General features: G+C 41.1%; 1 protein-coding gene across 1 annotated transcript; it reads left to right on the top strand.

Moving 5' to 3' along the window:
* Window positions 1-352: 352 nt before the first annotated feature.
* Window positions 353-22,845, top strand: abcg4a (ATP-binding cassette, sub-family G (WHITE), member 4a). Its single transcript, XM_012867222.3, has 15 exons — window positions 353-1,343; window positions 6,696-6,933; window positions 14,089-14,206; window positions 14,351-14,483; window positions 14,591-14,641; window positions 16,224-16,369; window positions 16,472-16,595; window positions 16,834-16,948; window positions 17,041-17,180; window positions 19,845-19,943; window positions 20,064-20,232; window positions 20,335-20,435; window positions 20,520-20,678; window positions 21,269-21,387; window positions 21,474-22,845. Exons 2-15 carry the CDS (start codon window positions 6,705-6,707, stop codon window positions 21,700-21,702), a joined length of 1,932 nt encoding a protein of 643 aa, XP_012722676.2. The 5' UTR covers window positions 353-1,343; window positions 6,696-6,704; the 3' UTR covers window positions 21,703-22,845.
* The last annotated feature ends 1,121 nt before the right edge of the window (window positions 22,846-23,966 follow it).

Here is a 23,966-nt window from a genome sequence, read left to right as displayed (position 1 = left end):
ATAGGGGGGGTAGATGGGTTGGAGGGCTCAAAGGGCTCAGGGAGCGACCTGGGAGCTCTTTTTTTAAACGAGTCTGATTAAGAAGCAGGTGCGATTGGCTGAAAATGGGCTTGATTCCCTCCCAGTGGGTGATGTAAGGCGTGTAGGGCCCGCTTGAACGCGAGTAACCCCGACTATTTTACCGAAAATAACCCGGGCACTGCAGCATCAGCAGCAGGCAGCTGCGCAGGTGCGCCATTTAAAGAGACAGACCAAAAAAAAAAAAAAAACTCCCTCATGTTTACTCCGACTGTCAGCAGTCATGTAGCGAAGCTAAATCTATCAGAACCGATTCATCTGTGCGGATTACGTCTGAATATTATGCCCCTATATAATAGGCTTTTTTGTCTAAACGATTTGCTTTGAACACTTCAAGTCATCCCGGGAATTAAAAAAAATATGTTGTTTTTCTCTCAGCAACTTTATTGCAGTGATTGAGCTCGATTCGATTGTGATGGAATTTTCTATTTGAAAGGTTAGGAAAATAGCAAGAAATATGGTTAACCCATGGACTCTCCACTTTAGGAGCAGTCGGGATTGGGAACGGGAACAGAACCAAAGCTAATGTTTCCTCCTCCAGCATCATCCCAGCAACGCCCTGCATCCATCCCTAGCCAGCGTGCGGTGCGCGCCCCGCAGACGCACTGAGCGGCTAAAGAGGAACGCGGCGGCTGCTCCGTCAGGCTGCAGCTGGTGTTGCTGAGACATTTGCAGCAGGAGGCGTCTGTCCGATCCGGCGCTGTCGCTCTGATCCCAGATACCAGCAGGGGGGGACTGGTTGGTTGGAGACAGTCATGCACGTCGAAGCTCGGGATGTTTTTGGACGCAGTTCATGAGTGGAGTAATCTTTCGGAGGAGGGGGTGGAATAATATTAATAACAAAAAAAAAAAAAAAACATGATCTGCACTCCGCTGCCCTGACGAGTCTCTGGGATGCAGTCCTAGTTTGAGGCCGGGCCGGACATGATTTTAATCTCAGGGGCTGCTGCTGCTGCTGCTGCTGCTGTAGAGGATGCGGGATGATGAGCGCCGCACCCCGAGAGATGCTGATGAGGATAATACTGCTCGGTCCTTTATTGCCCCGAAATCAATCCGGGTTGTAGCTGGACTGTGGTACACTCTGTGAAGATCTTGTTTGTTTTGGTTGTTTATTTATTTTTTATTATTTATTTATTTATTTTATTATTCCCGTCCGGGACTGCCGGAGATCTGATGCTGAAGGACTGGGCTGGTTTATCCGAAGAGATCAACTGAACACCAGGACTGAGCTGCTCACCTGGTCCTTTCAAGACACTGTATAATAAGTACGTTACATGTCTGCATGTGAGCGTGTGCATGCAATGGCCAACCTAAAAGCTGACCGTTTAAAGCTGCTTCAGAGACGTATTCCCAAACCAGACAAAGTATAGAGCCTAAAACATCTCCCTGGTTTGTCCGTTTCTGTAGTTGTGCTTGTGTTTGCTGCAGGTTAACAGGTGATTGCCACATCAGAAGTCATAGCAGGGCACTGAATCACCGCTGCATTGGTTAATTTGATTGCAACTCCCCCCCACCCCAATATTGCGATGGCCCTGTGCCGTTCACATGTCCTGCTGCTTGAAGCTGAACATGGAGTTCTCTGTCTGTCAGAAAGGCCATTAAAGTCCGCCTGTCTATGTTGGACATGGATTATAGCCGGACTGATAATGGTGATTCGTTAATGGCAGCGTGATCGATAACAAAAAGCCACAGTCAATTTTCATCACTTGTTATTCTCACATAAGTTACTTCATCATGCTAATATGGCTGAAGTGGGCCATAGTAGCTGGAGAGTACTACAGCCCTGCGGGACATTGTGTGACCATGCATGTGTGCGGGTGATAGGTCAGGAAAGTACGACAGGATGACTGTGTGGGTGATTGGACCTTGTTTCTGCACGTTGGCATTACAGCCATCGCCAAAAGAAGACACACTCTCTAGGGTTTCCTTGTGAAGTCTTGTTCAGTTTCCGAAGCTTTTCAGATCTATTCTGAAGCTTCCAAAAAAACCACAAACCACAGATTCTGCTATGTCTCCGGTGATTAATTTAAAGAAAGATGGAGCCAAAAGTTGAAAAGTGTGTAAAAAACAAAACAAGTAAGTACAACCCCAAAAAATGGAAAGGTGTGCTTTCTTTTTACCATAACCCTACTGTGAACTGTTGCTCTACAGTGGGGGGGAAAGCTCAAAGAGTGGTTTCCAAGCAGTTATCAGGACTGTATTCCTTGACGAATTAAAGACACAATCCAGTGGCGTATTTTATTTTCTCACAAACATGAGTATATCGGTAATGAAAGCAAGGCTGAGTGATTTCCAAGCCAGGATGGATGCTGCTGTGGAGGAAGTTGAAGCGGTGATGATGACAAAGACTGTCTTCAGAAACTTAACTGGTTAAAATCTGTTTATTGCTCTTGGAACTTGTGTGGTCCCCTGGCATGTAGTCTTCATCACTTCTAAACCAAATAAAATCACTGTTTTGCTTGTCAGCACTATTAGCTACATGATTTGCCAGCACAGTGGAACCGCATGCAGTCTGAACTAAATCACAACAGTTTAGCCAAACAATTTCTTTCTTTCAGACTGCCCGATGATGGGACTATTTCATTTCTTCCTTCCTCTGGTGTAGACTGTAATGATGCTAATGGTGTAGCCTTTTTTTCCTCCCCCCCACAGGAGCATGCATGATGGGACTAACTAGTAGCATTGGCTCCTCATAATTATCCCTGCCCTGCCATTTGTTTCCAGTGGAAATAGCAGGTGATGCAGCAGTTCTGCAGGAAACCTTCTTGGGACTCGAAAACTCATTTTAATGGAACGCATCGACTAGATCGTTGTGGGTTTTTATACCCTGGCTTTGTAATGATCCCCGAAGATCTCTCATAATCATCTTTGGCCTTTGCAGTCTGCTCCATGTGTTTAATTGCTGGCAAATGTTCCTGATATTCATACAATGTCTTCAAGGTATCTGCTTGAAGATAGATTTTTAGGTAACGTATTTGTGTAGCCTTCTTTTTGACGACGTGGGCTTATTGCGTCTGAATTGAAGGAGAATATAAGTACAATTTAAACGTTTTGCTGTAGCTAGATGGCAAATAAAGTCCTCTGAGGTAGGAATTTTATTAAAAACATTAATAGAATAGAGTAGACGCCTCCTTTGTTGTTCCTTCATGGGGAAATTCAGTTGTACCAGCAGATATAGGCAAAGGGAAGCATGCAGGGGACAAAATAGGAAAACAAGAAAGCTACAAGTGAACGTACACAAAAGAACTCTGATCATCTGCCTTATGCTATATGTAATGTCATTAGAAGCCTGTGCTCACAGCAAAACAAACAAAGGAAGAGACAGACAATGTCATATTGTTCTTCAGGGGACAATCTGTATCTAAAGTGCTTTTACAGAAAAGCACTGAAAGAAGTTTGAGGTCTGGTGGAGTATTGTTGTGGTATTTGGTTAGAAACAAGCTATTTAATCCTTCATTGATACCAAATGTTCAGACCTGAAGGGATACCGTGTAACACCAACTTCCCCGGGCACTACGACATGTAAAAGCTTACCTCAGTGCACAAAAAAAAAAAAAAAAAACATTTTACTTCTCATGTTGTTAAGCTCATGTCATTTCCAAAGCAGTCTGCTGGAGTCTTAGATGCATTTTGTAAAGCGCATTAGAGATGCTATAGTTTTGCTATAACCTGTTAAACGTTTTGCAACAGAAAAAGGTTTTTTTTAAAGCCAAACTGCCAGGTGGATTCATTACGCAGTGCTTTCATGTGTACAAATGTGTCCTAAATTTGATTAGGACTCTGTGACGGAGGGCAGAAATCGATTCGCTGCTGCATGAATCTCTTTACAGATTAACAACTATCTTCTAACTGACAACTTAGATTTATTCGCCATCACAGAGCAGGTTTAGACAGACTTCCGCTGATCTACTTTCTTCTCCTCAGTTTTGTTTCAAATAGTTGAAAAGCTTATGGATTCCTGAGCACTCGCCGCATCACGTTTTAGACAGGCAGCCTGGTCTGGGGGGAAATTTACGTGAATCAGCAGTAGCGGACTGTAAGTGTGCTGCAGGACTGAAACCAGATCTTTACACTCACAATCTCATTGCCTTTCATGCGGCTGCTCCAAAGACTAAATGCTTGTCAGATCATGCTTAGCACCTTGTTTGGGTGCCATCAAACCGAATACAGTGACTTGCAAACGATTTCATGGCTAAAACCTTTTACATGTTGTCACGCTACAACCACAAACGTCAATGTTATTGGGATTTCATGTAACCGACCCACACAAAATAATGCATGTGAAGTTTAATATATGTTCCTGATTGGTAAAATTATCAGACGGCATGGGATTCATTTCCGCTGTTATGCTGATAACATATCAATAAATCCTGTTGAATCCAATCAACTACTTCGACTACAGGCATGTCTTGATGACATCAAAACCCAGATGACTTTATATTTCCTGCTTTTATATGTGCTATTACCATATAACATAGAAAGGATTCCTGGATCAATGTGTGCTTCTGTGCTTTTTTGGTGTCTGCTCTGTCTTCTCTAACCCCAAGTCGGTCGAGGCAGATGACCGTTGACATTGAGCCTGGTTCTGTTGGAGGGTTCTTCCTGTTAAATGGGGAGTTTTCCTCTCCACTGTCGCTTCATGCATGCTCAGTATGAGGGATTGCTGCAAAGCCATGGACAATGCAGACGACTGTCCATTGTGGCTCTACGCTCTCCATGGACGATAGTCAAATGCCTGCCAGGGGCCAGAACGGGCGACATCAAATCCTACCTGAACCTTCTGGCAAAGGATAAGGCCTGATGTGATCAGTGATGACATGTTTCGCGGCATGTCATCATTCAACCGCTGGTTGTCTAGGTGGTGTCCTGAAAACGATGTGGGCTACATTTCAGGAAGAGTGAATACTGCTTGTCAAGACTCTGCAATATGATGGGTTTCCTTAGATCAGAAACTTTTAACCAATCTGTCTGTATGATTTGACTGAATTTGACTTTGTAAAGTGCCTTGTGATGACACGTGTTGCGAATTGGCGCTATATAAATAAAATTGAATTGAATTAAAGGAAGTAAAAAGGACCTGTCCAGGGTGTACCCCACCTCTTGCCCATTGACAGCTGGGCACCAGACCCCACAAGGGAAAGACGTGTTAAAGAATGGATAGAGGGATGAAAGTAAAAAAGAAAAAATTATACAAGGTTTTCAAAGTGTTGGAGACATTTGAACACAGCCTCCTGAGTCAGTACTTTGTAGAACTACCTTTCGTTGCAATCACAGCTGCAGAGTGTTTGAGGTGTGTCTCTACTCTATCCAAATTGATAGGGAGTATCTGTAACAGATTCTTGATTAGATCTAGGTCTGGATTTTGACTGAGCCAGTCTCCAGCTGTATTTTATGGTAGTTGTCCTGCTGCAATGTGAACCTCGGCCCAATGCTCAACGCTTATCCAACGGGTTTTCCTCCAGGATGGCCCTGTTTTTAGATGCAACCATTACAAATTTCCCTGTCCCAGCTGAAGAAAAGCAGTCCCACACCATGATGCTGCCCCCAACATGCTTCACAGGTGGGGATGGTGTGCTTAAGATAAAATGCAGTTTTCCACAGCAATCAATAGTTTTTTTTGTTTGTTTGTTTTTTTGCCTGCGGGCTAAAAGTCAATTTTGGTCTCATATGACCAAAGCCCTGCCTGTTGTGTTACCTACCTGGCTTGAGGCAAAGTGCAAGCAACACTTCTTATGACTTCCTTTCAGCACTGGCTTTCTTCTTGCTGCTCTACAATGAAAGTTAAAGTGTGTCCTACTACCAGATGGTCCCACCTGAGCTGTAGATCTCTGCTGCTCCTCCAGAGTCGTTTTTTTTTTTTTTTTTTTTTTTTTGATTAATACTATTCTTGCCCAACATGTCAATTTAGGTGGACAGCTAAATACGTTCACAGTTGGGCCATCCTCTTTTTTAAAAAAAATGTATCAACCTTACCTTGATATGAACTTCTCCACGACCTTCTCTCTGATCTGTCTGCTGCGTTTCTTGATCTTCATGATGCGCTTTGATTACTAACATCTAAATGTACAATGAGATTGACAGACAAAGGTGGACTCTATTTACTAATGAAGTGACTTGTGAAGGTAATTGATGCTGGAGTAAATTTAGAGGTCTCAGAGTGATGGAGACTGACTAGAGATTCTAGTCTGCATCTTTAATATTTTTCTGTCTAAAGAGTTTTAAAAACCAGTTGCCCCTTTGGATCACGCTCTACATTTTGTTGGTCTGTCACATAAAATCCCAATGAAATACCTTGAGGTTTTGTGGGGAGAATGTAAAAGAGTGTGGAAAATCTCAGTTTAATCTCTTTTAGTTGATAAAATACTTCATATTATTCAAAGACGGTACATAAAAAGAACTGTAACATATTCAATATGGCAATTATCCAGTTGGTCTTTTTGCATTTCATCCCATGTAATAACACATAAGTCACGACCCTTATTAGAGAATACTTTTATTATACAGCTTATCTAATTCATCAAAACAAAAAATAGACACTGCGTGTGAAAGCACTCTTCATTTAATTTCTATAGCTAAAACACTAAAAAGCTATTAATTAAGTCTCGCTTCTCTTGCAGCCTTTCAGGATGGCTGAGAAAACCCTGGACCCTAGCTCGGTCAGCATTCCCATGGAAGAGACCAAGCTCCCTGGAGGAGCCCCCCCGGAGGCGCCGCTGCTCACCCACCTGAAGAAGGTGGAGAACCACATCACTGAGGCTCAGCGCTTCTCCCACCTCCCGCGGCGCTCCGCTGTGGACCTGGAGTTCAACGAGGTGTCCTATACCATCCGGGAAGGCCCCTGGTGGAAGAGGAGAGGTACAGCATGCTCGGCTCACATAAAACTGCATTCAGAAGCTCTTGTGACATTTCAGATTTTTTTTTTCTCTTTTTTTTTGTGGTCCTTTCTTTGTTTTGTATTTCGGGGGAAATGCATCCTATCCTGGGTGTTAAATGTGCTGACTAACAGACCTCCACCATGCAGAAGCGTGCCTGCCTGCAAGCTTTGCTGCAATCAGCAGAGTTTTAGACATAGTAAATAATTTACACTTGCAGGTCGCCACACTCCTTGCATCTGTTTTGCCTGTGTTTTCTTACAAGAGGCGGTGGCTGGGAGTCCAGCACACAATCAATACATTGTGATCACATGAACTATATATGACCTCTTCACCCTCAGTAATGATTAAGCTGCAGCTTTTCATCTGCATATCAAAGAACTCACCCTCTGCAAATGGTCAAACCTGGCTGCTGTGGCTGTGTGGATTTTGCAGGGTGTGTTTACATTCTCCACATGGTGTGAGATGTTTGCGCGGTGATGTATTGCAGGTTCTGTTATTTTTAGTCTTGTGTAATATTGATGCACATTATGAAAGTCTGGCAGCGGAGTGTTTACTCTTCCGTTGTGCAACCTGGATGTATGGAGGATCATGACGAGTGGAAAGATCAGAGATGGGTCCTGGAGCTGAGCACTGATTCATTTGATGCCGTCTGTCTTCATTAGTCTCACTGAATTTTTCGCTGTCGTTTTTACAGCTTTTGGAAATATTTCTCTAAAGGTTTTGCTTGAACTCATCCAGCTAATGATAACCGAGCAAGCTATCTCTTCTTTATTTGTTTTTGTTTCAGTCATTCATGAAAAGCTTTATAAGACTTTTGCTGCTTTGTTTTTATAACTAATCTCACTAAGCCACCGTTCTGGTCATAAACCAAACATAATCTATAAGCCTTTCTGGGTTTTTTTCTATTGTGTAAGGACTAGCAAATGGCATTATTTGACATATGCTGTTGTCAGTGGATGACTAATCTTTTAACATAAATGCTGCTTGACTGAAAGCCCCTCTGTTTGTGTAAAGACTAAAAGACGGTTTAATATTGCTCTGTTAATTTCTGACAGTCAGTTTTTGTCCTCAAGCGACTGTTACATTATATTTCCAAAAGTACAGTAATTACTCAACTGTCTACACACCGACAGTTTCTGGAAAGAATTTCCACGAGTTGCAAAAATGTTTTAATGGGAGTTTTGGATCATGTTTTAAGGGCAACATCCACAAGGACAGACACTGATGTTAGATGGGAAGGCATGGCTCCCAGTTTCTTCTCCAATTCCTTTTTTAAGGTGCTTTCTAAGGTTCTGTCAGGCTGAGGTCGGGATACTGTTAATGCTAGTCAAGTTATTCTATATCAGACTAGCTCATTTACAGACCTTGATATGTGCACTTGTGCACAGTCATGTTGGAACAGGAAGGTCCAATTCCCAAACTATACGGGGAAGCATAAAAACTAAGAGCCAAGCAAAATTCCCTAAATAAACAAATAAAAAATCCCTACACCACAATCCTTTCAGCTTAAACCTTTTCACTGGTCAGGTGAGTTTACTTTTCCTTACCACTGCCAAACCAGACTCCATTTGAAAGTAAGACACAGAGGCGTGATTCGCCTTCATAAAACACATCTCCACTGCTTTAGAGTTCAGTAGAGGTGTGCTTTGCCTTGCACTTGATGCAAAACTTGAAACAGCTGCCCAGCCAACCCCTGCTATATGAAGCTCTCAAGGAAATATTCCTGAACTAATCTGAAGACAACATGGAGTTTGGAGGTTTGTAACTATTGACCCATAAAGTTGGTGACCTCTGTGCACTATGTCCTACAACATTCTCCTTTTTCTTTTCCTTTTTTTTTGTGGCTCACTATTTTACGAAGACTGTGCTGCTTGCACAGGTGGCATCATAGAGCAAACCTTTCTTTAAAAAATGTTTGTAGAGGCAGTCTAGATGCCTAAGTGCTGTGTTTCATACATCTGTGGAGACGGCTGTGATTGCAGCACCTCAATTCAATAATTTGTATGGGTCAGTGAATGCCTTTGGGTGGAAAGTGTATGTTGTGTCTACCCAGGAGTAAAATAGAATTATGAATCCGCTTGAGCTAGTTTCTGTTGGTTAGCTTTAGATCAGGACATTTTAAAGGCATTCAAATAGCATCAGAAATGAAGTGGTAGCGTAATCTCATTCTGAAAAATGTTTAGGAATATGCTGCTTTTCAATGTAAGGAACCTTTTTCAATAGAAGAAACAAAAGTTAAGATTAAAAGTTGTTCAGTGTTTCTGTGAACTTCTAATCGGTGCTTTTGTGTGTTGCTGGGGTATGAATCTGACACGATATAGAGGGCCATTTCTTTTAGAAACCGGCATCTAGGCTGGAAGAGGATCCACAATTATCCTGCCAGTATGTAAAGTGAGCAGGATGGTAAGGGAGGTAAAAAGCTCACTGTGAGAGAACTGCGGGAATGAAAGGCGCCAAGTCTCCATGACAGCTATTGGAGACTACCTACATGCCAACCAGTTGTTTGAGAGCAATGCTAGAATAAATAAAATTGTTCTATCATCATAAATATAAACATATAAAGTTTGCTAAGGTCTTCTGTGACTTAAAATGAAACAGTTTTGTTCACATCAGACTAAGGTTGATTTTTTTGGTAGTTTTGAACTATGCATGGTTTTTACCCTTTCGTGTTTTATGTCTAATTTACTGAGTAGAGTAAAATCCCTTTAGGATTATTCACATTAAAAGAAACAGTGAGTCCTAACAAGCTAACACTCTGAGGATTAAAATGTTGACAGCTGTCTTTCTTTTGGAGTAAAAAGACAGAAAGAGAGTAAGCCACAACAATAGACTTTTGCCAGTAGCAGCATCATACACCTGGTTTCACTGCACATTCATGGTCACAACTACCACTGTATGTAGTCATATTTCTCCTAAATTTGTTTGTTTTGGAGGTTATTCTATTCCGGGTGTGTTTTCAGCAGCACTGATGCTAAAGGGATATTATATAGTAATCCAGTTATACTTGCGCCATAGGATTATGTCTCACTGAAAATCTTGTTGCTCTTATACAGTGATTATTCTTTTACTGTTTTTGTGAATAAAATTATTTTATAACTGTGAACAAATGTAGGCAGTTTTAGTAGCAAAAGGTAGCGAGGAATTATGAAACAAAGGTCAAACTGGCAGGGAGATGGACTAAGAAAAATAATCACAGCTTCAGGACCACGGATAGCACCAGCATTTATCTGTACACAGCACAGGCCTATGGCGGCAGTCATGATCGTCCGACTCTACAGACACTCCTTTTCCAGTAAAAGAGAGATGTTTATTTATGTATTTAAGTCACCTGAGGGTCTGCTCAGAGCTGTAAATTATTTGCGTTCCAACATAGAATAATAATATCACTCTGTTTTGTCATTTTACTCGACTAGACATTAGTTTTTCTTTGAGGGGAAACGCTCACATTTCTTTCCAACTGAGCTGAATTAGACAACGCTTATGCAGGTGGTAGGAAAGGAAAAAGGAAGAAACAAGGATTGTATGAATCATAATCCCAGAACTCATGATGTCATTTATCGTTTGAAGTGCCACAGTTTGAGTCAGTGTCTCGCTGCTAATGAGTCACGCTACTAAAGGTCTGCGATGACCAGGAGATGACAAAAAAAAACAACAAGTTTATGTGACGGCGGTAAATTTAGAGCTGTCGGACCGAGTCCCGGGTGAGCCGCCCTCCATCTGCATTTATCGTTACGGGCTCTTCCTTTGTCAGACTGGCCATCCATTGCTGCTCTGGATGGAGCTGCTGTGACCCATTTTCATGTTCAGGGTATCCCACGGGATATATCTGGAGAAACTCAAGCCGGGCTTTGAACAGGGAAAGACAGGGGAGGGAGGAGGGAGAGAGAGAGCAGGAAATGTTTACATTTCTGCTTCAGATTCAGTGAGCTGCTTCTCTGCACCTGTGCTCATCATCTCAGTTTTTCAGGAGAGGAAGCACAAATTTCAGCTCATGTTTATTCTTAGAATATTCCATGGTTCAACTTCTCTTAGTCATGCATCGCAACCCACGTGCTTCAGCATGTGACTGGGGTGAAGGCAATCAGTGCTGATTTAATCAGTTTACAAAATTATCGTTAAAGTATCATTGATATTTATCTATTCAAGGATGAACACGAAGAGGAAATCTACTTTACAACCTTTTAGTGTGAATTGACAAAGGGTTAAAACAAAACGCTTTTCCCTGTTTGGTTGTACCATACAGTAGACACCTTGTGAAAGTTGGCCTGCAAGCATCAGGTGCATAAATGTTTGGAATGAGTATTTAATGTAAATTCAAAGCTCAACGATGATGATGCCTTAGAAGTGTAATTCGTTTCCATTTGGGAAGGATACACAGCAAACAGCTTCAATGAATTTCAACAAAAACACTTGAGATACAAGCTTTTGGTGTAATTCTGCATAGATATCTGATCACTCTTCTTGGCAGAACAGCTGGAGTTCGTTTAAATTAGTTGTTTTCCTGGCACAGACCTGGCTTTTAAAAATAGTTCACAACAGTTAAATTATATTGGTAAAGTCATCTCAGAAGCCTAATTTATCTGTTCCAAAACCACTTTTGATGTGTGGTTGGGATCATTGCGATTCTGGAACAGCTAGCTCTGTCCAAGCTGACCAAAAACTCTGATGACGGAAAATGGGTTCATATGTTCAATAACAACTCCAGAACAATCAAGGCTCAAGCCTGTCATCACCTAGAAGATACTGGAACACAAGTATAACTTTCTACATTAAGTTAAGTGTCACCATCATAACACTGAGTTAAACTTCACCATAGACTGAAAAGGTGCTGATCAAGAAAATAGACCCTGTTCAACTTAATGGTGTATCGTCAGGCTTCTGAGTGTCAAGGAGGTAATTCAGCCTTTTGGATCAGCTTTGTTAGAGAAGGGGCACATCCAGAAAATACCGGCCATTGAAGACCAGAGCTGGACACCACTGCATTATTGTATATCAGCCTTTTATGTCAGTAGTGTTGGAAGGCATAAAGCCACAGGTAAATAACTTGCTTTTATTACCAGCCAAGCTTGGCCACATATTTTTTGACAGGTCTAAAAATTTCTGCCGCAAGGAAGCCACAACTCCCACATGCCATGTAAACACCGCACACACGCACAACTGCTACAGAATTAACGCAACTGTGATTCAAATACATAAGTAGCACAAAAAAAGATCAACGACTTCAATTAATCTCAGGCAACACTTTGTGTTGATCTAACACATAAATCCCCACTAAAATCCACAGAGGTTTATAATTGTGATGGGACAACTGTTGAGGGTTTGAATAGTTTTCTGAGAAGTAACCCATATGGTTATTTTTTTTTTATTGGCTCCACTCCGTTTTAAAAATCTGCCAAGACTGGATTACCTGAATCGTTTGTGGCTCCATTCCTGTTGTGATACAACATTTAACACTTCCTCTAAAAATCTGTCTAGCTGTTACACTGAAATATCTCAGGAGTTTAGGCTGTAATCACAGAGTAAACACCGTCAGATGTGGTTAGGACTGAGCTTGATAGTGATGTCACGCGCTGACGTGCACTCTGGCTCTCTGAGACAGAAGGATGAGCTCTGAGACTCACACCACGTTCGACCTACAGCGGTGGGTTAGATCATCAGTATGCGGCTCATGGCAGGGTATGGTTGCTTCACTGACAGCCCGCGCCCTCTGAGTCTGAGAGGAGGCTCTTTGATGTAATAGCTATGTGGCAGAGGAGGGGGCGCCACTGCTTGGCAGACGGTTTAAGGGAGCGTGCAGCTTTACTGAGATCATCCAATTATCCAGCTCAAGACGGGAAGAAGGGTCTGTGCAGACCCAGGAGAGATGCTCAAGGGAGAGGAGACATGGGTGACAGCTTTCAGAATCTATGTCAGCTCTAAATTGAATTGTGCAGTAGCTCCCACTGCACTTGAGGATTCGCGGTCCTGGTGCAAACACATCACAGAAACCCGAGCCAACCTGACTTGGAGGCCAAACCTAGACGTCAGTTTGAAATTCAGGCACAGTGGTTGTGTTGATGGATGATATATATTCATAAAATTAATGAAATATATTCGTTAGGCTATTTTAAATTTGGTCCCAAAATCTTTTAATATTATGCATAGCAGGGTAAGTCAGCGTCTTTGAAATGGGCGTCATTGGTTTAGACTTTTGGATTCTCGAAGAGCATCTGGCGTAAATACTCTTCCATCTACAGTATATGATCCTCATAGGGCAGAATATTGACCCCAACAGTAATCAGGAGAATAATGACTCCAAACATGTAATCAGAGCTGTAATGGAATGTTTTTTTTATTATTATCAAAGGCCATCATGTTACAGAAAGAACCAGTTGAGAATGTGGGACCAACTGATGCTGCCAGACACTCTCCATCCAATCTGAACTATTTTGCAAAAAAGAAGCAAAGACATATTGGTCTGTGGATGTTCAACGCTGAGACATACACTCCAAAACTGTGGCTATAATTAAAGCAAAAGGTGTTTCTACAAAGTGTTTACTTTGAATACAAATGCATACCATGTTTTAAATGTTTTATTTGTTAAGTAATTTATGATTGTGAGCTACTTTTTGTTGGTCTAGGACATAAAATCCAAACAAAAAACACTGAAGTTTGTGGCTGTGAAGTAATAAAACGGGCAAGTGTCCACAGGTTATGAAGACATTTTGTTGCCTAGCTTCTTTCTTTCACACCTATAGCTACTTGTTCATGTTTGATTATATTTCCGCTTCATATTTAAAAGCGCCTCCTCTGTCAGGCTGCTCTTTAAAACCAAATGTCCACTGGAATCCACAGGATGGGAATCGGAGTGTTGTTCAAGGGTCTGCAGGTTCACATTAACTTGACTGAAATCTGAAGAAACTGAGAGACTAAGGCAAGCTGGAAGGACACAAATGTATTTTTCGTACTGTTGCAGGACGACTGTAAGAACAACTCAAAGCATTTGCACCCGTGTGAATGAGTGACAGCAGTAGGAGTCTGTCAACCTGTCCAGAACGCACCCCTCCTCCCGGCTGATAGTATCTCTCATTAGGATAAAGCTTGTATAGAAAATTAATGAATGATTGACTGACTGACTTTTCATTCTCTCTATCAGGCTACAAAGCTCTCCTCAAGTGTCTGTCGGGAAGATTCTGCAGCAGAGAACTGATTGGTATCATGGGACCCTCTGGAGCTGGGAAATCCACTTTGATGAATATTCTGGCAGGTTACAGGTGAGCCTTTTAACCTGCATGAAGATTACACAGAGCCGTATGAAGAATACATTATTGCATAGGGCTGGTTTTGCGCAGGTTTTGTTACATTTACATGAGCAGACACGTATTAGACTCCTGAAATGGTTTCACGTTTGGAAACAGGGAAACTGGCATGAAGGGCACCATCCTGGTGAACGGTCGGCCGAGGGACCTGAGGACCTTCAGGAAGATGTCCTGCTACATCATGCAGGACGACATGCTGCTGCCGCACCTCACTGCTAGGGAGGCCATGATGGTGAAGCAGTTGAAATAAAATCATGCTAAAATATCAACGTGCAGATAAAACAAAGGCAGAAGTTGTGATGAGTTTTCTCAGTTTTTTTTACTTTCTTTTTCTTTTAGGTTTCCGCCCATCTGAAGCTGAACGAGTCGGTGCAGGTCAAAACAGAACTTGTAAGTCGGAATATGTTGATTGAGAACATTATAATTATATTGGCAGTCATGAATAAGAGAATACGGATAGTATTGTTCTATACCGTGCTTTTTTAGCCTTCCAAAGTCAAATATAGGCATATATATGGTGAAATATTGCCTTTGGCCCTACAGAGTATTCATTTGTTATGAAATATTAGTTGTTTTCTGTTTTTTCCAACCCAGAAGTAAGACGCTTGCCTTCACTGCGATGCCGCCCATTTCGCCCTAGAGCCGCTGCAGCAACTTGACATTACTGTTACAATTTCGCAAACAGTTTGAATTACTTGCAGCTCTGTCCTCTCCATCGGGAGGTTCTACTGCTTGTCATCGCTACGGTCACAGACAAACATATGCTTAGCATGCTCCCTAAAATTAAATCCAACCAATTCTGACAATTCGGCTCTTTTTTAGGAAGGCTGAAAACAGTCAGCGACCTCTTGTTGACAAAAACACGTTTTCACGACATATCTATAGATAACAAAATAGCAGTTGCTGTCACCGTGCAGATCAGGTGCTAAAAGAGTCACTTTGTCTCAACTTTGACCACAAATGGTCGCGCTCTGTCTCACATTGCCGCACAGAAATTGCAGAAAGTGGGCGTGTTGTTTATAGGGCAGAGGCGGCATGGTCAAGGTGGGTAACTTCCTAGAGGGGGTGGATAATGACCGCTCTGCATAGACCAATTGTGGCCACTTCATTTCTAGGACATGGAGCAGCTGCTGCGCAGAGAGAAAAAACTACCAGGATAACTCAGACATGCATGAATTGAACAAAACATCACTTTGGGCATGGTCTTGATGAAGGAAGCGCATCATAACATAATTAAAAGGTCATAAAAGTTGACTTTGCATGATATAGGCCCTTTAAGATAAACATTTCTAATGTTTTTTTTTTAAATAATTAGCTGTACCATTAAATCACTACATCTTTTCAGTGTTACATGGTCCAGATAAGCATTGTGAGGGCGACAGATATGTTGTCTCAACACGGGTTTCTGCAGAACAGTGTTGGAAATGATGGACTATGTTGAATTATATGTACAGCACTTTATGTTTCAAAAACCATCAGTCTCATTAAGAAGACCTGCTGTTGCCTCATCAGTCTCAAACCTATCATTAACCAATCTGAAGGAGTAAACACTGTTACTCAGTCAGTGAGCTCTAATTGCATAATATAGAGATGGAGATTAATGTTTTATAAAATGCATTCATTCTCAGAACGTAAATATTGTCACTTCAATGAAAATTTAATCATATCTAATCACTAATAGAATCAATAAATAAGCTATTTGTTACTACTAGTAACTACAACGTAGGTTTCATTTGTTAAAGAGCGGGAAATGTCCTCATCTGGTTAAATGTCTACTTTATAATTTACTGGGATTTTTTTGTGTTTGTTTGTTTGCTGTCTTTGTTCTTCATTTACTTGATTGGAGGAGCAGCAAGGCCAAAGCGTCACTATACAAATATATCACGCATAACCTTTAAGGTTAAAATCCCACACTGGGTAAAATCAGAGAAGCTAGATTGTTTTTCACCTTTTCTCTTTACTTGCATGCAAGGTGGATGAGATCCTGACAGCCCTGGGTCTTCAGGAATGTGCTCAGACACGCACCAACGCTCTATCCGGGGGTCAGTGTAAAAGACTGGCCATCGCTTTAGAACTGGTCAATAATCCACCAGTCATGTTTTTCGATGAGCCCACCAGGTAAATTCCTACCTGCTGACTTTGCTAGTATTTCCAGTTAAACTCACCCCTAACTAGTCAAAACGATCTCCCTGTTTCCTTTTTTTTAACAATCCGTCGTAGCGGGTTGGACAGCGCATCATGCTTCCAGGTCGTTTCACTCATGAAGTCTCTGGCTCAGGGAGGACGGACAATCATCTGCACCATTCATCAGCCCAGTGCCAAGCTCTTTGAGATGTTTGATAAGGTAGGCTGAGTGCTTTTACTGCCGGACACGTCAGTGCCTCCATTAGCTGCGGCTTAGACTGGGACAGCACAGCTTGGCGTAATTCATTTTATACAGCTGAGGAAGCAAGGCAGTCGATGTCCCGTTCTTTTGTTTTGCCGGCTATTGATCTATTTTTCAGGGAGGCCGCCTGTTGGGAAGTCTACTGACTGTGTGTGTGTGTGTGTGTGTGTGTCTTTGTGTGTTGTCCAACCCCCAGCTGTACATCCTCAGTCAGGGTCAGTGCATTTACAAGGGAACGGTCCCTTATCTCATCCCTTATCTGAAGAACCTGAACCTTCACTGTCCAACATATCACAATCCTGCTGATTTCAGTAAGTCCAGAAAAGTGCTCTAAGCCACGGGTGTACATGTGGGGATGCTGTCGCTGTATTTGTTCTAACTAACTTGCCGTTTCTGCACCCAGTCATCGAGGTGGCGTCAGGGGAGTACGGCGACCTGAACCCAGTGCTGTTTGAGGCGGTGCAGGGTGGACTGTGTTCAGAGGAGGGCAAGAAGAACTCTAGAGACAAAAGCGACGCCTCCTGTCCGTCGCAGTGTCACAGTGTAAGTGAGACAGGATACTGGACCTTTCATATACATTTACACATATGGGTACCCAAAGCGAGGACATTTTGTACTAACCGTGTGTCAGTTTGTATTCTCCCTTTATATTCCCCTATTTTTACTCACAGTCTATGGTGAGAAGATATGTGACCAACAGTATGAAATTCAAAGTCTTTTAGAGTCACAAGCATTTATTTTTAAAATAGTTGACCAAAAAAATGAAAAGTGCAACAAAAAAAAACTAAACTTCATTTTATTGAAATGTTAAGATGCCTTTCCGCAGATCAACATTTGAAGAGTATCATCTCTTTAGAAAAACATTGCTTACATTTTAAGTGATATCAGTGACTTGGCAACATACAACTGAAATGCAGTTTTATCCTTTGATTATAGATAATCAATATTTCCAGCAGCGACAAATTATCGTATGAACTCTGTAGCCTTTCTCGTTACATAATCCAGGGTAAAGAGACTTCATGGGTCCAAGCTCACCCATCCTTGTATGTTATTTAAAAGATTAGCTCAGATTTCACTCTTTACAAACATACAGAATAAGTAGTGACATTCTGTACCAAAAGACAAGTTTTTACTCCTTGTAAGCAACATTTTTTTTAAAGACATCGAGCTTGATTTAACCATTTAAGAACAAATTCATTCTATATACAGATTTCAATTATTGTGCCGATTCTTAAATTGGGACACAATTTAGCAGTGAATAAAATTAAGAAATATGCTGTAGGCTTACTGCATAAAACACTGGCTAGTTTGTGTGCAAGTTGTAATGACTTGCTATGTCGGCCTCTGATTAAGGGAGCAGCCGAAAGGACTCACTCTCACACAGTTTGCTTTATATGTAAGATTTATAGAACCTTTTACACTGGGAACCATTGAGTTGCTTACCAGTATATCAAACCCTTTAACCCTTCTGACATAGACTCTGCTGTTTAAAATGGTTTACATCATTCTTCCATCCTGGGTCAAAAACGAGGGGCAGGAATATCATACATTATTTATACACTGAGTACTGCTGTGTACGTTATCTAAACGTTTAGCTTGAAGAATGACAGGGGATCTGTTAAGCGGCTAAGGTACTGTCTTCATAGGCATGTCGTATTCATTTTGAGCTTTTAATTATTTATTTGAACTGTTTCTTTCAGAACAGAACGGTCTTAAAACACACATTTTCTAAAATTAGTAACATGTACATGACTTTAGTTTCTGATGCTCTCATCCGGGTCAAAACTATTAGAATATTATCAAGAAGTTAATTTGTTTCAGTAACCAATTAACTACGGTAAACACATTACATTAATTAATTACTCACAGACTGATGTTTTAAAGCCCTTATTTCTGTTAGTAATAATGATTTTGTGCTTAAATGTAATGAAAAACTTAATTTAACATTAGAATAGTAATGAAAATATGTTTAATACTTTCTTAAAGGTTGTTTTTTTTTTAAAAAAAACTATTTTTAATCTGACAAATGAGCCTGATGGGAACCCATATTCAAATTCTATTGAATATGATGGTATACTCACACCTACTATCCACTAATATTTGGTTTAATGTTACTTAGCAAGTTATACTTTGGCTGCACAGTTTTTGTAGCCATAACAAAAACTGTGCAGCCAAACACTTAATTCTGCCCAAGTTTCAATTATCATAATTAAAAGTGAAATTAAAGGATCTGGGATGGTCATCCCTCCTTATTATCCAATCCAATTCTGTGTACCCAGACCCCCATCATGATGCTACTGCCACCATGCTTGACAGTTAATACAGTCCTAAGGGCTAAAACCCTGATTTTCCACTCCTCCAAACCTCCTTCTTGTCATTGTGGCCAAATGGGTTAATCTTTATGTTAGTTGACTGGAAAACTGATCGGATTTATGACTGAAGCTGGCAGTTTTAAAGCAGTGACTTCTTTCTTGCGCCCTCTCAGTCCATGTTGGCGTAAAACTGCCTTCTTTGTGAAAAGTGACGTTGGTGATTCAAGAAGCTACCACTTTGTGTCTGACTTGAGCCTTATTGCTTCCTGGATTATTTCTGTTATTATTATTATTATTATTATTATTCTTCCTGGATTATTAGGCCTTTTCAAACCCCCAATAAATCTAATGAAAGTTTGTGGACAGTGTTTCAAAGTAGGGTCTTTAGGAAACCACCAAAAGATAAGTGAAGTCTTCCAAATCTGCATAAAAGAGTGATCAAATGTTTATTTTTAATTTAGTTTATTTATTAACCATGGACAATGTGCATTAATTAAGATTGCTGTAAATGCACCAGAATTAGCCATTAGGCTATATTTTGCATCTGTTGTCCCTAGAAAGATGGAAATATGACTCACTAAAGGCAAATAGAAAAACTTTATACAATAAAATGATACATGGTTAAAATAGGCTTAACTTACAAATTCTGTTGACAAAAACAGAGAAGCAAAGCAAGCTACAATATAAGTGTGATCTCAAGGATTATGCTCAAAGCTTGTTGATGGCAACAAAAAGTAAACAGACACTTGTCCAAATATTAGCGGGGATTTATGTATTTATTGGAGCAAATATGCACAGTTAAGACTGAGTGGAATAGAGAAGATTTGCAATAAATCTGAATTTATTTTTTTTGTTAATGTTGCTTGTCATACAACCCGGCCCCCATTTTCCACAGGACACCGGAACCCTGGAGAAGCACAGCTTTGCCACAAGTACATTCACACAGTTCTGCATCCTCTTCAAAAGAACCTTTGTCACGATATGCAGGGATACGGTAAAATTGTCATCTTCACATTGTTGTTGTTATTTCCTAATGAAATTGTAAGATATTCGCTCTTTTCAAATACCTTTTATCTCAAAAACTTACAATCCGGTTCACTGTTCTGTTCACAAGGTGCTGACCCACCTCAGAGTGATGTCCCATCTGTTCATTGGAGTGCTCATTGGCCTGCTTTATCTCAAAATCGGAAATGATGCCAGCAAAGTCTTCAACAACACCGGCTTCCTCTTCTTCTCCATGCTGTTCCTCATGTTTGCCGCCCTAATGCCCACAGTGCTAACCTGTAAGACACCGAGCCTCACTGGAGACTGGAAACATTGATCTGGTGTGTGGGTTTTTTTCTGACCGAGGTGGAAAGTCTTTTAACTGAGCTGTTGTTCCACAGTTCCCCTGGAGATGTCCGTCTTTCTGAGAGAACATCTCAACTACTGGTACAGCCTTAAGGCATACTACCTGGCCAAAACCATGGCTGACATACCGTTCCAAGTGAGATTTGATTTACTTTTCAAATATGAAGACGTGTGTGTATAATTTAAGCTACCAGCGTTGAATGTGTCCTGTCCTTCCCAGGTGATCTGTCCAATAATGTACTGTAGTATAGTGTACTGGATGACAGAACAACCTCCAGAGGCGGGTCGCTACCTGCTTTTCATGGCTTTGTCAACATCCACAGCCTTGGTAGCCCAGTCCCTAGGACTGCTAATAGGCGCTGCATCCACATCTCTGCAGGTAAACAAATGTACACAGGTATGGGTCATTTTGCCCTCTTTACAATGGCATCCATGGTGGGGCTGGTGCCTATCTCCTGCAATCATTGGGCAAGAGGTGGGGTACACCCTGGAGCGGTCACCAGTCAATTAACTCATGTTTTTGGACTGTGGGAGGAAACAGGAGTACCCAGCAAGAACTCATGTATGCACAGGGAGAACATGCTAACTCCAAGCAGAAAGACCCCAGGCTGGGATTCAAACCCAGGACCTTCATGCTGCAAGTTAACAGTGCTACCAGCTGTGCCACTGTGCAGCCATCTGCGAAACATGTTGTATGATGTTTTTTTTTTTTTTTTTCCTTTTTATTAAATGCTAACATTTGGTCTCTTACTATGATGCTTTTGTAAAGTGAAAAAAGTAGCTAGTTTTAATTGGCAATGAAGCGTAGTGAGAAGAGTTAATATAAACAGCCTAATAAATTAGAAGTGAAAATAGGCAAATTAAAGATCTTGTCTATTTTTCTGCCCAAAACCTTCAAATAGAAAGATTTCAATTTCTAAGTGTGATATTTCTGTTTTAATTACATGCTGTTGATTTGTTTGTTGACAGGTAGCAACGTTTGTCGGTCCAGTCACAGCCATTCCGGTGCTCCTCTTCTCTGGCTTTTTTGTCAACTTTGACACAATTCCTAAATACCTTCAGTGGAGTTCCTATGTCTCCTATGTCAGGTATTGTCTCCGTGGTATAAAAAAGACTTTTTACGTTTTCAAATGTGGCTCTCTTCATAGACTTTGACGAAATTGTCTGATTTCAGATATGGCTTTGAGGGGGTGATCCTTTCCATCTACGGGATGAACCGGTCGGAACTTCAATGTCCGGATGTTATGATGTGTAAATTTCAAAAGCCGGAGGAGGTTCTGCAGCTGCTGGACGTAGAGGACGCAAAGCTCTACGTTGACTTCATGGTGCTGGGTTTTTTTTTCCTGATCCTCAGACTGGCCACCTACCTGGTTCTCCGCTACAAAGTCAAGTCAGAGCGTTAAGATGTCACATGGATGCTCATGCATATCCCAAGAGTGTAATGAAACATATAGTCCTCCTCTCTCTCACGCTACTTTACCTTCACATAGACTGAAAGACAAATCCTCAGAAAACTGTGCTGCAGCATTACCCAAACTGTACAGTATGACAAGGATGGAAGATGCTTGGACTGTGAAATATCTCTCTATATCCTAAGCCCGTTACAAAGTGGTGGTCTTTCTCAGACCTTAAATCCCCCCGGCCCACCCCAAAAAATCCCAATGGGACAAATGCCCAACAAACCGAAGCATGTTTCAGTAACGCAAGAAAGTTCAATTTTTCTATCTCGGCACCAAGGAAATTGTGACATGATTAAGAAGCTAAAACTTCAAGGTAACAAAAAAAAAAAAAAAAAAACATGCTTACCCTCCTGGGACAAGAAAGTTTAGTGACTTGTATTAATTCAGTGCCTAAAAGGTAACTCAGTCCACATCATAATCACTTTGACCGACATGCAATCAGTCAAGTGGATCAGCAAGAAGGAGCTCAGATCAGATTCCTTCTCATTCCTGTCAGACAATTGCAAACTTTCCACGGGAGGAAACATTTGCGTGTCTTATACTTCTCTTTTGGGACAATCTTTTCAAATACCTGTACCAAGACACTGAAAATGCTGACTTCTGCCATTGGATGACTGACTTTGCTTTCCATTGTAGAGCATTTTCACGGGCCTTCTGCCCTACCACAGATGGTGGTGGAGCATTAATCCTGGATGAAGTGTTTGTGAAATGCGTGTCTTATGTAAAAGACTGATCTAGATTCAACATGCGTCCAGCTCTAAGAGTCCCTACTTTTTCCCTATTGTTTCTTTTTGCCATAACAAAGGAAGCATTGACTGAGCTGGGAGCCAAATCAGAAAAAGTGAGTTTCCAACCAAATTCAAAGGACCTGAGTGAATGATTCTTTAGACAAAGTGAGAACGTTTAAACTACAGGCAAAGACACGACATTTGTCCATTCAGTCGCACAGTTTTGACACCTCTCTTCTTTAAAATGCTTGTTTCCACTCGTTGTATGCATCTCTTCCCCCATCTCCAAAACGAAAAGTAACTCCTTGTGTCCTTTCTTCATCTTTCTTTCTGCTTTGCTGATAAATGAAAAAAAAAAGAAAGTGTGTTGTTCAAAAGCAATGCTAGATACTTGAAATGCTGGCTGGGCATTTTTTGTGTGCCTCTGCACTAGAATGATTTGAGTTTACTCCCGCTTCTTGTTGGAAATACGTCTTATGTCTACGTACCTACGGTATGGAAGTTGTCACACGCAAACATACAGATACACACACAGAAACACGCACACACATACAGACACCCACAAACACACTTACCTTGTTTAAAAGAGCCTCTCCTCGTCACATGGCAATGCAAATATTTTCCAATAAACTTGCTATGAAATATTTCTTACTTAAACTATGCTACTTAGTAATCCTTATAATGATGCATAACATGATGTGAGCATATAATCAGTGATTGTACAGTGAATATATGTCATGCTGTAAACAAATGTACACTGGCACTTTTAAGTATATGTTTATTATGTTTATTTGTGTTTTATGTTTATGTATCCGAGGAAAGCGCTGCTTGAAAAAAAACGGGGACAAATGAATGTTGTAAGGTAGCTCTAGAAAGGAACTTTCTGAGATAGGTTTGGAGGTTAACATGAGGATTTCCTTTCCTCTCCCATTGTGCTTGGTTGGTTGAAGAGAGCCAAACCTTCTGCTTTCTGGTGAACAGTTTTAGAATATCCAGGACGAAATGTGCACTGCGGCAGAAATATTAAAATTCAAGGGATTAGGAAGGTATCGTATAAATGTTTGAAATATGCCGGGACGAGACATGGGCGTTGAGCCGTCAACCAAATGTACCAAGTAGGGATGTTCCGATCAGCTCGTTTTGGCCCCAATACTGATCAGAGTCGCTTAAGAGTACGCTGTTGCCGACACCAAATCCCAGTTTGATTCCTCAATAAAATCACTGCTTGGAATACTCTTGAAAACCAGTAGCTTTAAAAGACGGTAAAACTTAGCTCACTCACCAATGACTTTCCAGACACTCCGTTACCTTTTTTTTTTTCTTAATGGCAGCAGATTTAGTTTCTAACGGCAACATTCTTAAATAAACTCACTTCTCACTCCTGCTGAAAAGGTTTAGTTAGCTAGCTATATGCTAGGCTAACACTAGCATGCATTACTCTGTTAATCTATTGATAAGACATTTCAGCATGGTTCCAGT

This window comes from Fundulus heteroclitus, chromosome 11 (genome assembly GCF_011125445.2).
Source record: "Fundulus heteroclitus isolate FHET01 chromosome 11, MU-UCD_Fhet_4.1, whole genome shotgun sequence".
Taxonomy (NCBI): domain Eukaryota; kingdom Metazoa; phylum Chordata; class Actinopteri; order Cyprinodontiformes; family Fundulidae; genus Fundulus; species Fundulus heteroclitus.
This window is presented reverse-complemented; position numbering and strand designations above follow the sequence as displayed.